The sequence below is a fragment of the Cibotium barometz genome, chromosome 43 (genome assembly GCF_041138505.1).
Source record: "Cibotium barometz isolate CiBa-2024 chromosome 43, ASM4113850v1, whole genome shotgun sequence".
Classification (NCBI taxonomy): domain Eukaryota; kingdom Viridiplantae; phylum Streptophyta; class Polypodiopsida; order Cyatheales; family Cibotiaceae; genus Cibotium; species Cibotium barometz.
Window position 1 is genome coordinate 11090133 of NC_141088.1, and position 17546 is coordinate 11107678.

Genomic DNA, 17546 nt, shown 5'->3' on the forward strand with positions numbered 1-17546 from the left:
CCATTTACAAAGCAAGGTTGAGGACCCTTGCTCTCCACAAGAGAGGGTTACTGCCACACGAGTGGCTTGAGGTGTAAAACTAATAATACCCTTGCATTCTCCTCTCCTTCTCTCTATATTGTAAGGCTCAAGTGTTTCGAACCGGTGAACAGTGGTCAATGTGGAATAATGGAGACCAGGAAGATACTCTTTCACTCCTAGAGGGGTTCCTCCATTTGGAATTCTGGAAAGTTCGAGGGATCTCAAGATGGGTGTTCTTGTTGCTAATGCCTTCTTTAGTTTTTTGTATGTCCATTGGCATTTTTCTATCCATTCAAATACAATCAACAACTTATACAAGGGCCTGGCGTATATGGCATACAAGAAGATGAATCTTCTACAATGCCCTATGTGCCCCATGAAATCTCTATCCCCCTTGTAGTTGATGGGTGGTGGAAATTCCAAGATCACATGGAGCTTGTTCTCATCTTTTGAGATGCCATTCTTGGAGACAATGTGTCCAAGGATAACACAATGTTTAACCCAAAATTGACATTTGAGTGGGTTTAATGAGATGCATTAAAGTCTTCACCTCTCAAGAATAGATCCTTGAAGGCTATACACATCAAGGCCGGGGAATTGGTCAAGCCAAATGGCATGACATGATAAGTGACACGAAAAATCATTTCATCAAATGTTATCTTATTGATGGTCTGGATCAATTATCACTTGGTTGGAGCCTGAGAAGCAATACAAGAAGCTATAAGCTTTGCCTTTGGCAACTTTTTAGCATGTGGTCGGCGTAAGGGGTGATGATCACGAATTATGGCAAAATTAACCTTTTTGAGATTAACACACATCCTAAGCTACATGTACCCTAAGCTTACCGTTTTTTGGAAACGGTTAGTATCACTCGGTGTGCTCAATTTCATACATAAGTCACGCATCAATGAGCTTGTCTAGCTCTTCTTTAACCATTTTTCATACTTAGGGTTCATGTGGTAGGCTCTCTGTTTGGACGGAGAGGGATAGTGTGTTTTGCCACTTCTATAGGAATTCCCTTCATGTCAGTGTATTTCTAGCAGCTGAAAACAACATGAAATTCATTGAGCAACATTATTATGCTTAATTGTAATGCTTTCTTTAAGTAAATCTCTCTCTCTAAAAGAATAGCCATCTTTATGGTTAAATCCCATTGGAAAAGGATGCTTCTCAATGATAGTCTCTTAATTCAAAGCTAAACTCTGGGCTTGATAAGCTAGAGATTAAGAAAATGATATTTTCATGATTTTGTGCTATTAAAATAATGGTAAATTCTTTTAGATTATTTATGAGTAGTTAATAACTGTTCTAATTCATTCTAAATGAGAAATTAATTATCCTAATAATTTGGAAAAAGAGGAATGTTAAAATTAGCTTAATCTAGTGAGATAATCATAGTTATGATTATAATTATTGTTAAAATTATGATTTAAACTCATAGTTTGATTTTAAGCATAAAAGAGGAACTACTATCATATTTTCATTACAAGCTTTTATTCTTTAGAAAAAATTAAGAATTATCAGTAATAGCACGAAGCTATGGTAAAATTTTTAAAAAATAATACATATCTTGTTGGAATTAGGGTTGCAGGAAAGCACACAAAGCTTGGAGAAGGAGTAGCAAGAATGCACACAACACACGATGTATTAGATTGTGTCAATGTACAAAAGATAAGTTAGCCCTAGAATGATAGGCGTATATACAAGCCGGGGAAAAAACCTCCTAAAGAGGAAAAAAGTACCCCAACGGTCCTAAGTGTGTTCACACACCACTGCCTATATATATGGCAACAAATCTCCCCTGGGAGTGATGGTGTGAACAAGAGTTGGCACTTATGTATAGGGAAGTGCCATGCCCGAAGTAGATCAGTCCACAAAGGGGAGCAAGCCCAAAGCTTTGCGAAAAGCTTCGAACTTCTCACGAGGAAGCGCCTTTGTGAAAAGATTGGCGAGGTTGTCCTGTGTTGGCACATAGGCCAAGCTGATCTCTCCTGCTGAGAGTCTCTCCCTGACATAGTGATAATGCACCTCAATGTGCTTTGTGCGAGCATGAAAAACTGGGTTTCTCGCAACTGCCAATGTGCTTTGACTGTCAGTGTAGATAGAGGTGGCAGTCCAACACCCAAGTCAGCCATAAGCCGTCTGAGCCACACACACTCAACCGTAGCTATGAAAGCTGCCCTGTACCCAGCTTCACAACTAGAAGTGGCCATAGTAGGTTGCTTCTTGCTCAACCAAGATATGCATGAGCTACCGAGCATGAAACAAAAACCACTTGTGGACACTCTTGTGTCATAGCAACCAGCCCAATCTGAGTCCGAAAAAGCATGTAAATCTGGCGGCAATGATCCCCCCTTGGGATAAAACAACCCAAGATGTATGGTGCCACTCAAGTAGCAAAAGATGCGTTTAACTGCCTTCCAATGCTGAGACCCTGGGCTATGCATAAACCTACTTACCTGTGAGACTGCAAACTAAATGTCCGGCCTCGTAATGCATACATAAATGAGGCAACCAACAGCTGTCTGATAGAGTGTGGCATGCCTTATAGCGATCAACACTGCCATCTGGCTTTCGTTTCAACTTAAAACCCCACTTACATCCAATGACCTTTTTACCAATAGGCAAATCACATAAAGACTGTACCATTCTTCATTATAGCATCATATTCACTTTGCATTGTAGCCAACCAATTTTTTGATTTTTGTGCCTCATCAAATGAAAGAGGTTCTTCCTCTTCACACATGCTAGACACAGCCAAAGCATAACAATCTGATGCATAAGAGGCATGTTGAAAACCTGAACGAGTACGACTAGACATAGGTGCATCAATTTTACTATCACGCAAGGTTTGCACCAGCCATTTAGGCATACCTCTAGCCTGCTCATTTTCAGCCCTATCCTCATAAATTACATCCTGTAAATCTGCATCAGAAATAGGCTGATCTATGATGTCATTTGAAATCTGCATAGGCTGAATATTTGCCTCATTAGGACTTACATTTGAATTCCCACCTGTAAACAGAGGCAACAACGTATCAAATACATCCCGTGAGCTCACACCTGTCTCTTTGGTACATGATAACAAAGGCTGCACAGCATCTTCCACAAAAACATCTCGACTAATCAAGATACGCTTTGACTGTGGATAATACAATCTGTAACCCTTGCTCTCAGCACTGTAACCAACAAAAATGCATTTGACAGCCTTATCATCCATTTTCTACGTTGCTACACAGGCACTAAAGCATAGGCCAAGCAACCAAAGACACGCAAGTGACCAATAGAAGGTTTCCTACCATGCTAAGCTTCGTATGGAGTAACAGACTGCAAGGCCTTAGTGGAACACCTGTTGAGTACATATGCAGCACACATGACAGCCTCAAGCCAAAATGCATGTGGCAAAGCTTGGCTCTTGACCATACATCATGCCATCTCCATAAGTGACCTGTTTTTCCTCTCAGCAACACCATTTTGCTGAGGGGTATACAGCACTGTACATTGGTGTTTTATCCCACGACTAGCCAGAAATGCATCAAACTCTATAGACATGTACTAGTCTCCCCCTCGATCAGAATGGAGGGTGCCCACAGTACAATTGGATACATTTTCAACCATAAGCAAAAACTGTTTGAAGCACAAAAACACTTTGGACTTTGCCTTCAGTGGATATACCCATGAATGCCTTGAGTAATCATCAATGAAAGTCACAAAGTACAAGTGTTTACCAAATGACGGATTTGCATAGGCCCACATACATCACTATGTACAAGTTGCAATTTGCGAGTGGCCCGCACAGAACCATCCTTTGGAAACGCAGAACGCTGCATTTTGCCCAAAATACAGCCTCATAAAAATGTTTCAATGGTGCCTCAAGAGGGGGTAATGAAGCAACCATATCAAATTTCTATAAACGCAGCAAACTAGCAAAGTTTAGATGACCAAAACGAGCATGCCATAGTTTTGCATCTGAAACTGTCTTTTCATCAGAAACTGCATTTGCTGAATCTTCCACACACTTGTCATAAGAATTGAGCCTATACAGCCCACAAAACAAGGTGCCAGATGTAATAATCGTATCACCAGAAGTCAAATCATGAGAACAGTACATTTGTCATCCACAAATTTGACTAGACGTCCAAGTCTAGCAAGCGCAGAGACGGACAATAGATTCTTCTTTATCCCTGGCACATACAAAGCATCTAAAAGTGTGAAAGCGCTGCCATTTGCAACAGTGAGCATAATTTTACCAATGCCCTTCACTGGGTAAGAAGCATTATTGGCACATGTGACAGTATTCCCATTAGGGATAGTCTCAAGACAAGTGAACATATCACGATGCGAGGTAATGTGCTTTGTAGCACCACTGTCAAAATACCATACATCAGAGTTAACAAAAACTACCAAACATGCATCATATGTACAGATGGGTCAAACTGGCAATACACGCCCATTCTGTAGCATCATGTGTACAGATGGGTCAAACTGGCAATACACGCTAAACGCCCATTCTGTAGTATCATGCGCAACATTTGCAGAATCTGCATTTGTAGAAGCATCCGCTATTGTGGCTGCATTTGACTCTTTCTTCTTTGCCTCTTTAGCCTTTAGCTTAGGGCAATTCTTAATGACATGATCAGTTGCTTTACAATAGTTGCACATGATCTTTTTCTTGCCTTTATCAAGAGCCTTCTCAGACCTATTGTTGCCTGTGGAAGAAGAAGAAGTTGCAGACCTAGTAATAGGGAAAGAAACAGTGGAAGGGGCTGCCTTACCACTTCTTCTCTGCTGGGCAGCAACAAATGCCTGATCAACTACACACTGCCTAGCCCTGTTTTGCCTGGATTGCGCTTCTTGCAAGAGCTTGTTGACTAAAGTATCATACTTGACAACATCAGGTCTGTCCTCAGTAAACAAGTCTCCACGTGGAAGCAAAAGTCTGATATGACTAAGGTAAAGCATCAAGAACAGTCTGCACAAGAGAATGATCAGGAATAATCTCACCTGTAGAAATCAACTGTTCCTTGAGATCTTTAATCTCAGCAAGAAAAACATTCATGTCATCATCTTCTTGCATAATCTTCGATTCTAGCTCTTTACGCAGGTAAGAGATTTTTGCCTTACGACCTGCATACAAACCAGCTAGAATATCCCAAGCCTGTTTTGCTGTTTTAGCTGAACGAATATGTGGAGTGATGTTACGTTTGATAGAAAGTGCAATCAAGGCATGAGCGTGCGCATCTTTACCATCCCAACGAGCTTGTTCAGCAGTAGGTAAAACAGCAGCAACAGTAGAGCTGCTAGAACCTGCAACATCCTCAACAGAACCTACATCCACAGAACGTGGACGTACATCCATATCCTGCATAATGTTCTACACTCCTTTTGCAACCAAAACATGCTGCATCATGTATGCCCAAAGTGGGTAGTTGTTGTCTCCATCCAATTTGTCATCAGTAGACAACATGCAAAATACATCATTGCTATTATCAGCCATGGCCATTGACTGAAATTGATGCAAAAGCTACCTGTAATGAAGCAAAGACTGAACAGAAAACAACTCGTGCTATGTAGCACGGTCCACAATAGAATACGTATGCCTGTTTTGCAGAAAACTGCACTGTCAAAATTTCTGCACAAAGTGACGAAAACACCTGTACAGAACTTGTAATGCAAAAACGGAGCCCGAAACGACCTCAAATGAAATTTTCGAGAACGCAAAGCCCTACAGACCTATCTGCAGAGTATAGGGACCTGCAAGCGCTCGTGAAAGCTCACCTCAATCAGAGAACGTGAGTCGGAGGGTGCTTGCGGCGTAGCCCTGGGAGCCGATGCATGCTTTGATACCAATTGTTGGAATTAGGGTTGCAAGAAAGCACACAAAGCTTGGAGAAGAAGAAGCAAGAATGCACACAACACACGATGTATTAGATTGTGTCAATGTACAAAAGATAAGTTAGCCCTAGAATGATGGGCGTATATACAAGCCGGGGGAAAAAACCTCCTAAAGAGGAAAAAAGTGCCCCGGCGGTCCTAAGTGTGTTCACACACATCACTGCCTATATATATGGCAACATATCTTATTTTTATGCATAATGCTAAAAGGGGACTTCCTACCATATTCTAGGATTGGACATCCTATGCAAAAGAATGATTTTCATCATATTCATGAGAAATAATTTATTTGTAATTATGCATAATTAATTGATTATGAGAAAAAGTGTAAATTTTGGTAAATTTATTTTTATGCAAAAAGAGGAATTCCCATAATATTTGAGATCCAAGTAATTAAATGGTAAAAGAGAAATTTTTAACATAATTCAAATTATAAGTATTTATCAAAAGTGAAATTTTGAGAATTATTAATTTTATTAGAAAATATGGGTAGAATTGATTTTTGTGTAAATCCGATGAATCTTTTACTCAAAAGAATATTGAATATATTTCACTTGAGAAATTTGAGAAAGAATATGAAAATATCCATCGAGAAAAAGTACCTTTAACTAGGCCAAGCAATTGGCAGAAACTTAGAAAAGTTCCATCGGTATCGAAAGTAGAAAACAATACTAAATAAAAGTGGATGTGATAAGATGTGATGTAGAGCCGAACGAATGTAAATGAATGTGAAGGGATGTAAATGGATGCAATGTGATTAGATGAGATGTGAATGTGATAAGAGGAGATGTAAACATGATGTGATAAGATGTAAATGTGATGTGATAAGATGTGAATGCGGTGTGATAAGATGTGAATATGATGTGATAAGATGTGAGTGGATGTGATGAGATGTGGATGAGATGTGATGTGATGTAAATGGATGTGGATGTGAATGTGATGTGATATAAATGGATGTGGATGTGAATGTGATGAGATGTGGATGTGAATGTGATGTGATATAAATGGATGTGGATGTGAATGTGATGAGATGTGATGTGATGTAAATGGATGTGTATGTGAATGTGATGAGATGTGATGATATGTGAATGGGTGATGTGACGTAAATGGATAAGAATGAGATGTGAAGTGATAGATGTGCATGTGAATGAATGGATGGATGTGGATAGATGTGAATGTGAATGAATGGATGGATGTGGATGAATGTGATGAGATGTGAATGGATGTGATGAGATATGGATAGATGTGGATGTGATGTAATGTAGATGGAATGAATGAGATGTGATGTAAATGGACGTGGATATGAATGTGATGAGATGTGATGTGATGTAAATGGATGTGGATGTGGATGTGAATGTGATGAGATGAGATGTGATGTAAATGGATGTGGATGTGGATGTGAATGAGATGGATGTGGATAGATGTGAATGTGAATGAATGAACGGATGTGGATGAATGAATGGATGTGGATGAATGTAATGAGTTGTGAATGAATGAATGGATGTGGATGAATGTAATGAGCTGTGAATGGATGTGGTGTGATATAGATAGATGTGGATGTGATGGAATGTGGATGGAATGAATGAGATGTGATATAGGGATAGATGTGGATGTGATGTAATGTGGATGGAATGAATGTGATGTAATGTGGATGGAATGAATGTGATGTGATGTGGATGGATGTGAATGAGATGTGATAAGATGAGGATGGATGTGATGAGATGTGAATGAATGTAGGATGTGAATGGGTGTGATGGATGTGATGAGATGTGAGTGGATGTGGTGAGATGTGAATGTGATGTGAATGGATGTGATGTGATGTGGATCCGATTAGATTTGAATGGATGAGATATGATGTGGATAGATGAGATGTGATGTGATGTGGATCCGATTAGATTTGAATGGATGTGATGTGATGTGGATCCGATTAGATTTGAATGGATGAGATATGATGTGGATAGATGAGATGTGATATGATGTGGACTTGGGTAGATGTGAATGGATGTGAAGTGATGTAAATAGATGTGAACGTGATGTGATGTGATATGAATGGATGAGATGTGATGTGAATATGTTGTGACGTGATGTGATGAGGATAGATGTGATGAGATGTAATATGATGTGATTGGATGAGAATGGATGAAGGACGATGGGAATACATATGACTGGATGTGGAATACATATGACTGGATGTGAAATAAGCAATGTGAATTGATGTAGAAGAATGTGGAATAACGAGAAATGATGTGGAACAATGAGGAAAGATGAGAGTTCGTTAGGAACTGTATTTATGACTTGTTTTTAAATGATTGTTTTATGTCAAGAATGCTAGGGAAACATTTTGACCATCTTGTGAATGAGGTCGTGGTGGACCTAAGTGTTATATACATATTATGTGTGCATATACTAGAAGGCTAACCCACATTAGGCTTGTGAGCATGGGAGCATGGGAACAAGCTCTAGTGGAGCATGGGTTAGGACTAATCTTAAAGGTTAAGGTTAGGGTCAGGCATCCAAGGGTCACACATGGGAAATGGAGTCAAGAGTCACTTGAGGGGCCTCCTATATAATAGGAGGGCCCTCAAAGTGAGGGGGCATGGGGCACACTCAAGGGAGGCTTGGAGGCTTGGGCTTGTGAGGCCAAGGCTATGTTATGCTCTCTTATATAGAGGATCATATCTACTCACCTACCATTTCACACTATAGCTACATGCTATTGGATTGGAGTTATACCTCTTGATGGTATGGGACATCAAGGTAGAGGTATGATGTATTTTATTTATAATTCATGTGTGCATCCCTTGGGCTCGGGGGTGGTTGGGTGGATGAGTTTATGCCTGATTTATACATGTTTATGCTTGATTTATACATGTTTATGCATAACAATTATCTAGAGAGATCTTAGGGTTTTAACAGTGGTATCAGAGCAATCTCTAGTTAATTGTTGATTCTTCTTTTTTATTGCAAATTTTGGTATTTTTTTGAGGTAAATTTTAATATTTACTAATAAAAATGTTATTTTGTTGATTTGTGTTGATGATTTACACGTGGATTGTCGATATGGCGATTAGAACACGTGCTACTACTATTCACGAATCGACGTTGCGGGGGAATTCCGTGAGTTTAATGCTATTTTTCCCTGTTTTTTGTGGTTTAAAATAAGCATTAATGGAAACTTTTACAAAAAATACCACATATTTTATTGTGGATATTTTTGGTAGAATGCATTCCCTAAATTTCTAGAATTTTCAGGAATTTTTTCCTAATTTTTTAGAATTTTTTTGAGCATTTTTATGGTTAAAAATGTATTTTTTATACATTTTTGCGGGTTTTTCCGCGGTATGCGATCAAATTTTTGCCGATTTTCTGCTGAAATTCAGTAGTAGGGGGCAGCATGTTGATGCATGGAATGCTCTCCTGTGTGTGTGGGATCCTCTTCGTCTCTCAATTCCGAATTTTCCTCTCGCGTGTATAAACCTCTCTTAAAAAAACATATTTTTATTAATATTAATCATAATTATAATTTAATTATGATTAAAAGGTTAATTAAAAATTAATCAAATGTTAATCAACCCCTCTGATTACAGAGAAGGAGGGGGTGGAGAGGAGCCATTGAAATGGTGTGAAGGAGAGAGGAGAGTGGAGAGGGAAGAGAGAGATTCCTCTCTCTCAATTCTACGCACAAGCGCGTGGGGAGGGGGGGGAGCTACACTGCAGCCCCCCGGCGGAAAAAACATCCCCCCCCCTAAAAAATCAATTCCACACGCTTTGAATCAAAGCTTGTTAATGTTGTTTTTTTTAAATTTTTAAATGAGTTTTGTTATTTACCAAAAAAAACTTTTGAAATTGTTTCAAAAAAAGCTTGGAAAAAGCCTAAAAATTAGAGAAATTTTGAAATCTAAGAAAAAATATTCTCTGAAAATTTCTAATTTTTTTTTCTTGGTGCCTTTTGGCTTTTCATCTTCCGAGATACCTATTGGATTTCCACTTTCTCGAAACCTTTTGGCTTTCTGAATTCCAAAAAAACTTTTCCATATTTCGGAAACTTTTGACCTTTCACATTCTGTTTTTTTTTGTCTTTTCATTTTCCCAAAAATTTTGGCTTTCCGTATTACAGAAAAACCATTCAGATTCTGAAATTTTTTGACCGTTCGTATTCTAAATGCGTTTGGGGTAAATTAAAATTTTTAAAAAATTCCTAAAAATTAGTGAAAAATTAGACAAAGGTTATTTTAAATTTTGGAAAAATGTGGGGTTGGTGTTTGGCATGTGGTGTGTCCATTCAAGCGCCCGTGACCATTCAAATTTCTTTTAAAAATATATTTTTTGACCCAAAAATTTTAAAAATCCATTAAAATTGTAAATTTTCATTGGATTTGAGAATTGTTAAGCGGAATTAGAAATTTCGTGAACGATGGGATTCTCAGGAAAAATTAGAAATATTCTAAAAATTATTTTTAAAAATCTTAAAAATTGGTATTTTTAAAATATCAATGGTATTTTGGCAAATTTAATTGCTAATTTTTTTTTGAAAAAATATAGGTTTGGAATGCCATAAGATAGGTTTGGTGGAATTCAAAATTATCATATTTTGAGGCCCTATAAAATTAGGAAAAATTAGGAAATAATCATGATGATTTTTTTTCTCAAGAATCTAATATTTTCGAGGGTTATTTAATGTTGAAGTACGTTTTCTCGTGCTGACATTAGATAGATGCGGGTTATTCGCATATTATTAATACGATTGTACCTTGTATTAGTAGATATTTTTGTTTGGATTAAATCTAAACGATGTCTTCATGATTTTTTACCATTGTTTAGCCATTCTTTTTGGATATGTTTCTTAATTTCTTTTGATGGCTATAAATTGCGTTCAGAGTGTGTTTCATCTTTGTCACTTTTCCATGATAATTTATTTTACACTTATTTAAGTGTGGTCTATGCTTAATTTCTTAAGCCTAAGACAAATTCTATCATGGGTCAGTTGATCGGTTTGTTTTGGTGGATTTTATTGGATGTTTTCCAAGTTTTATATGGACTCATGATCACTTGTGTCTAGGGGTTTTTAACGAGTGCTACACGTATGTGTTTCACTTCCTTAGTTTGGAGTTTAGTTTGAACGACACCACGTTCATATACTCTGGATTGATGAGTTAGCCACCAATTTTATTGCTTCTTTTGGCATGATTAATGTCCATTAGATGGTATGCATTGATTGTTATGATCAACTATGGTTTTCATGGATTCGAGAAGCTTCTATGCTTTTATCCATGGTTTTATAAGGATCTTTTGATCTTTTGGATAATTTTATGTGCTTTGAAGGTAGCATTTGCCTTCGTTTTTTGCACATAATTTTGGAGTATATTGCTTGTATTCTTGTACATATTCCAACTCGGATACCTAGTTGTTTATGTATCTAGGTGAGTTATTTTTCTACCCCAACTTTATTGTATTTATTGGGTAGTTATCATTAGAAAGGCGCCAATAATTCAAAATTCATTTCTAATGATGTACTCGAAAAGAGTTATTCCTTGATGTGGTCTCAGGAATATAGAGACAGGTTTTAGTATATGAAAGTCTAGGATAAGGCCATCTTATTCCTTTTATACAGGATTTTATGAGCAAAAGCTCACCTATCACACACAATAGTGCTACCAGATTGCCAAAAGACTAGAAGTCATAGGACACCTCGATAGACTTAGACTTGGTAGGTAAGAGCCACTCTTTAGCCTTGGGGACTAGACCTCAGCACCTCCTTTAGATTCATTTTCTCTTATGACACCCACCTCAGTACTAGCATCATCCACGATTCTACAGGTGGTGAGCTGACTTGACCTTTTGACCTTGGCTCTCTCACAATGGATTTGTCTGTGAAGCCTTGCACCTACCCCATGCTACAAAGCCAAAAACTTAGTGGAGAAAAAGGCATGGTCAAGGAAATCATTAGAGGCCCAGTCAACAAGGACGGAATCACATGGGAGGACATTTCTTGACCTGACTTGCTTACCCCAGCCCAAGTCCTCACCATGCTCAATGGACAGGTAGGTACAATAGGTGTAACTCTCCCTCTTAGTCTGTCTCAAACACAGTTCGCTAATGACCTGGGTCAATCATTTCCATCATGAACTCCACAACATCAGCGCAAACATGGTCAGCAAGTTCGATGCAGCCATGGTCCTTACCAAGGTCCTTTATCATGCTATAGGGTGGAAAGACCTCCGTAACTATACAATCACCAAGGTTCAGCCAGCCTCTTCTACAGTAAGCCCCCATAGCTCCCTCCCCAACCAAGAAGCAAAGGCTGGATCAGGAGATAACTACCACAAAGGCCTTCAAAAAATTTCTGGAGACAAACCTGATGGACACACCCACAGGGCACGCGACACAGCTAGCATAAGTGGCAGCAAGCGAGGGTTTTTGTTTTGTTTTTTCTTTACCAGGCTCACATCTGTAGGTTCATACCTATCGACCTGCATCTCTAAGTTCACGTATACAGGATCACGCATCTAGATCCATATGTGTAGGCTCACACGTTTTTTGTGAGGCTCCTACAAATCTGGTGAGCTAAACTCACGTCATGTTTAGTGGGCTCATGCCTATAAACTCACATCTCTAGGTTCCTCATGTCTCTAGGCTCACACCTGTTGACTCCTGTCAGTAAGCTCACGCTTTTTTTGTGTATGAACTTAGGTCATGGATATTACTTTTATGAAATATACTAACCTTGGGCATGAAATTTTATAAACTAGGCCTATAATAGGGTTGGTTGGGCTCACGTATATAGGCTCATGCCTGTAAATTCATGTCTGTAGACTTACACTTTTTTTGTATGAACTAGGCTCATGGACGTTATTTTTATGAACTAGGCCTGCCTTGGGCTTGGGCACGAACTTTCATGAAATATGACATGGTTGGCGTGCAATTATTGGGGACCAATAATTGTAAAAAGGACAAGAATTTTTTTTGAAAATTGTAGATGATACAGATTGTATGACATGAAAATCCTTAAAGGACATGAGTAGGTATATCCTTACAAATTCTAATTAATGGTAGTTATAGAAGTGATTAAGTGTTTTATAATTTTTTTTTTGTTAATTTTGCATGCTTCCAAGCTACCAATTCAAAAAATGCATGAAATATGAAATGAATGAACAAAATTTATTATCCCATTATAATACACACCTAATGGAGTTCAATGCTTATGTGTTTGGAGTGGATTCCACTCCTAATCCCAATTGCTAAGCTATTTCTTGATTCAATGCAATGAAATCTAAGCCTTGAAAGCTCCAAACACACCCCCTCCCCCCTCCGTCTCGCACCTTCCTTTCAATAGATCTTTGTCCCTCCCCTCAGCAAAAGGATAAGCGAGGAGGGGTGCATGTGAATGAGCTAGAGCGCAGAGATTGAGGCATATGCATAGTGAGCAAAGGATGAGTAGAGGGCCCTTAAAATCACGAGTTTGGAGATAAAAATCGCGAGTTTGTATATCCATGTATGACAACATGAGGAGAAAAAGAACTGAAAAGCATCTTGCGTGGAAACAAATGTACATGTATGAAGGGCTTTTAGTGAACATGAGGAGGAGGAAAAGGACTTAAAAGCATCTTGCAGCTTTGGAAGTGGAAACAATGAATACCTTGTACCTACCAGAACTCAACAAACTTGGAAGGAGGCCACTGTGTATGAGCATGGATGCAGCGGACAAGATTGCGTCTTCTTTTGGCAACAACAGCCCGTGGGCTTCTTCTCCACAGGTGGGTGACCCACCCCCCCTTGATCTGTTGTGTTTCCTTCAGCAGCAGCCTTTCTTTTGCAAGCTTTTCTACTTTTTGGAGAGCAGTCAGGCCCAACCCATCTGCGTTTCCTTAACGCAGAAATGCGTGTAGGAGTTGGCTTGCCCACAAGCTAAAACCCGATTGAGTGCTAATAGGCCGTCTTCGTAAACCCTAAACCCTAATTAAGTATTAATGAGGCCTGTTCAAACCCTAATTTGCTCAACAGGGGCATTTTTACAAACCCAAATCAGTACAAGCGGGTCATCATCACAAGCCCTAATTAGAATCAATGGGTCATCCTTCACATACCCTAATTAGGACAAATGGGTCAGATTCACAAGCCTTAATTGGGACAGATTAGAGAGTTGTTAATGAGGATTCAGTAGAACCTACAGATCAGCATGCTTTTCTTTTCGTGTTACTGTTTGCCAGTCATAGATTTTCTTTTTAACCCCTATCAAGAACGTCTACTGGCAACTTTACCGAGTATCCCCCTTTTCTGTGCACTCACCAGTTTGGTTGCTTGGCATGTAAAAATCATTTCTAATGCAAATCGTTTCTTGGCCATTCACATCATAACCATTAGAATGATATCATACGTTTAGTCTGGATGTCTAACCCACACCCATGTATCTACTTTGTATAAGCTTAGTCTGGATGTCTTAACTCTCATCCATAAATCTACTATGCATCCCTTACAGATGCAAAGCACCGGCAGTTGTGTTTAACCAGTTGCTTGTCAATTGAATGTCACTTACATGGTTAGCCTTATGCTTTCCACTCATTGTCAAAAAACTCATGTTAGTGGTTTGTTCGGATGTGTGCTTTGCGTAATTAGCTGTAGAATGACGCATCATTCTGCCCATCTGGGATTCAAGAATGGTTCTCCGTGTGTATACTTCCATAGATCTATGGGTTTCATTCATTAGGAAGCCGAAATGGTCAGCCTTATGCTCAAAATAGTTTGGAAAACGCAACCCTTTAGTGGATCATTATCTTAGTTATGTCTTTTTGTGAACCCAAGAGGGTTGCTGTGCCTGGAGGTTATTTTGAGCCCTTTTGTGTAGCAACAAGACCACAAGTATTTGTAAATCCAATCATGATTCTAGCAACCTCGCCATGGTTTTTGTATCTCCAATGGGCTTATGTCATCTGGCAGTTCATTCGGGATAACTCCTTTATCTGCCTCCTTTTCAAGCTGCCCATTTGGCTTGTCTTTTACAGGTGGAGAAAGAAGAAGGTTTTTCTTTTGAACGAAATCTATGAGGATTTGAGGCAAGACCATGATGTGAGTTCCTTCCGGGTGGGTGATGAGAAGAATGGCATCAAAATTATTGCCCGGGAGGGTTATTGGGTGAAGGCCAGGTTTTATGACAAAGAGTATATCATAGTCCACCAGAATCATCTTGCCAAAATCTGGCTCACGGATTTCAACCATGACTTTGTCATCAATAAAGTTGATATCACTGACAATCTCTCTATTGCAAAGAAAGTGAGCACAAGGGAGGCTATTTTGAAAATAGCTGGCACATTCAAAACTACTGAAATCAAGACAACTTGCATCTACAGCCATGAACATGGCATCAGTCTGAATACAAAGCTTGCAGGATTCATTGCAACTTTCCCCCTGTTTGCACAGGCGAAAGGCCTCGCGACACAGTCGGTGTGGATGAGTTTGGCCATATTGATCATGGACATCTGCAGCACCCCCTTCTATAAGCTCTATGATGGTGCCTTTGAGTACATGTCTCTCATGATAAAGCTTCACATCTTCAAGAAGAGGACTTGGCTTTATTTGCTCTTTTCTCTCTTTAGTGAGAGATGGTCTTATGGTGATAAAGCCAAGAAATGTGTCTACAGTGGCAAGGATAGAGGATTCCTTGTTCATACATTAGCATTGTTCAAGAATATTGATGACTATGAACTCACATTTGGCTATGGTGACTATCAAAGCTGGTTCCCGGCTCCTGAAGATCAGCACTTTGTTATCAATAAGAATCAAATCTATGCTTTACCGATCCTTCCGCGAATGGGTGGTTACTGTAAAGTCATGTGTAGAATAGATGCCATTGTCACATGGAAAGCATCGGCTTGTGCAAGCTTGTATGCACAACCCCTTTTCTAAAACTAAAGAGGTAAGCAAATATTATTTGTTCTTTTGTGACTTATGTATGTATTTAGACTGCAGGGTGTTGTCAACCTGTTGGAAAGAGTAGAGCAAAGTTTTTCCTGCATCATGAAACAAGTATATACTGAAGGCTCTATGTGTTTTTGTGCCATGTGATGCTTAAACACTGCCCAATCGACCTAGAATGTAAAAACAGAATTATGCCAAGGTGCCTTTTTTCGGGGGGGGGGGGGGGGGGGGGTGGAGAAGCAGCTATTCTTGAACTTTAACTGGCTGCCCAACTTCTAGCATAAATTGGCCAACTTACACGGCAAACTAGTATTGTATGAAACTCCCAACATGCAGGGAGAGTGTGGGTTTCAAATGAGTTTTGAAAGTTTTGATCTTCAAGGGGGATGCTTAAAGTTTCGAGCCCACTGATGGGAAGTTCTGTACACCTGCAAGGGGTGTACATGATATCTTTTAAAGGTCATGCACTAAGTAGGTAGGAGTCAACAAGTTTAGTTGAAGGGAGGTCTTTTAAGAGCCTTGATGATGTGTGTAAAACTCTATGAAAGGGTTTCAAAACATCAATTCGTTGGAGTTCAGGTATTTGAAAAAGGGAGCATTTTGTATGTAACATGGATTAAGTTTCCAAAACACAGTGGGAGGGATAAAAAACGAGTTCTTACGGATGGCTTTGGAACATGTGACCACCGAATATACATTCGTGACATCTTCAGAAATGCAAGAAAGAAAACACTTTGTAAAAGAGCAACACACACACACACACACACACTCACACTCACACACACACACACAACTGCAAGGAAATAGCCTCATGAATTATAGGGGTGTGGCTAACAGTAAAAGTGTGAAGAATGCACCCAACTATGCAACGAATCATTGGTTGTTAAGTTATGAGATAGTTACACTCTTCAAATATCATTTCCAATATGCAGAACAGATTACTGCAAGGTTTTACATCTTTTGACAAGACAAAGCCCTTCTTTGGTGGCCAATATTCAAATGCCTTGAATTACTATATCCCATTGTCCAAGCTCTCTTAAGACTCGGAAAAGAATTTTGGACTAAGATGTGGAAATTTGCTTATTCTTAGTATAACCAAGGTTCTTTCAATAAGTTTTGAAGATTAGGAGAACCAATGCTTCTACAATCAACACCTTGATCAATGTCCTTACCTACAAAGAAGAAGGTAAGTACATAAGCCTAAAACTAAGCTGTAATACCAAGGTAGAAGCCACTAAGGAAAAAGTTCACAAAAAACTACAGTGAAACAAGTTGAAAGATTGCCAAAATTGATTGCTCAATTTTCTTCACAAAGGGTTGCAATTGTTTAGCTTTCACAAAGGCATCCCTAGATTTAAGTCCTGGAATCCTTCCAATGTTTCTAAGTTATCTCACACTCATCTACCACTCAAACAACTAAAATCTTTACTTTTGAGGTTTCATACACCCTTACTACTTTTCACAATCATCTAAGGTTACAACACCAATACTATTTTTCACAACGTATTTGCACACCTAGAAGGCATTTTAAATGGACACTTCATCGACTGAATTTGTACAAAGTCCACTTTTACACAATCATTTAAAAGTGGCTAAGAGCTGATCTTGAAGTGAAACCCCCATATGTTGGCATTTGAAGAGTGTTATGATATAATTTTAGGGGAATGTGATCTCCTATCCTAGTATCTTTTGCAAGGTTGCAATGGTTTTTCCTTTCA

At 38.9% G+C, this 17546-nt stretch overlaps 1 protein-coding gene across 1 annotated transcript; it reads left to right on the forward strand.

The window, feature by feature from the left end:
* The first annotated feature begins 13425 nt into the window (after positions 1 to 13425).
* On the forward strand, positions 13426 to 15853 carry LOC147613517 (uncharacterized). The gene is made up of 2 exons (XM_086781489.1): positions 13426 to 13670; positions 14916 to 15853. Exons 1-2 carry the CDS (start codon positions 13609 to 13611, stop codon positions 15814 to 15816), a joined length of 963 nt encoding a protein of 320 aa, XP_086637615.1. The 5' UTR covers positions 13426 to 13608; the 3' UTR covers positions 15817 to 15853.
* The last annotated feature ends 1693 nt before the right edge of the window (positions 15854 to 17546 follow it).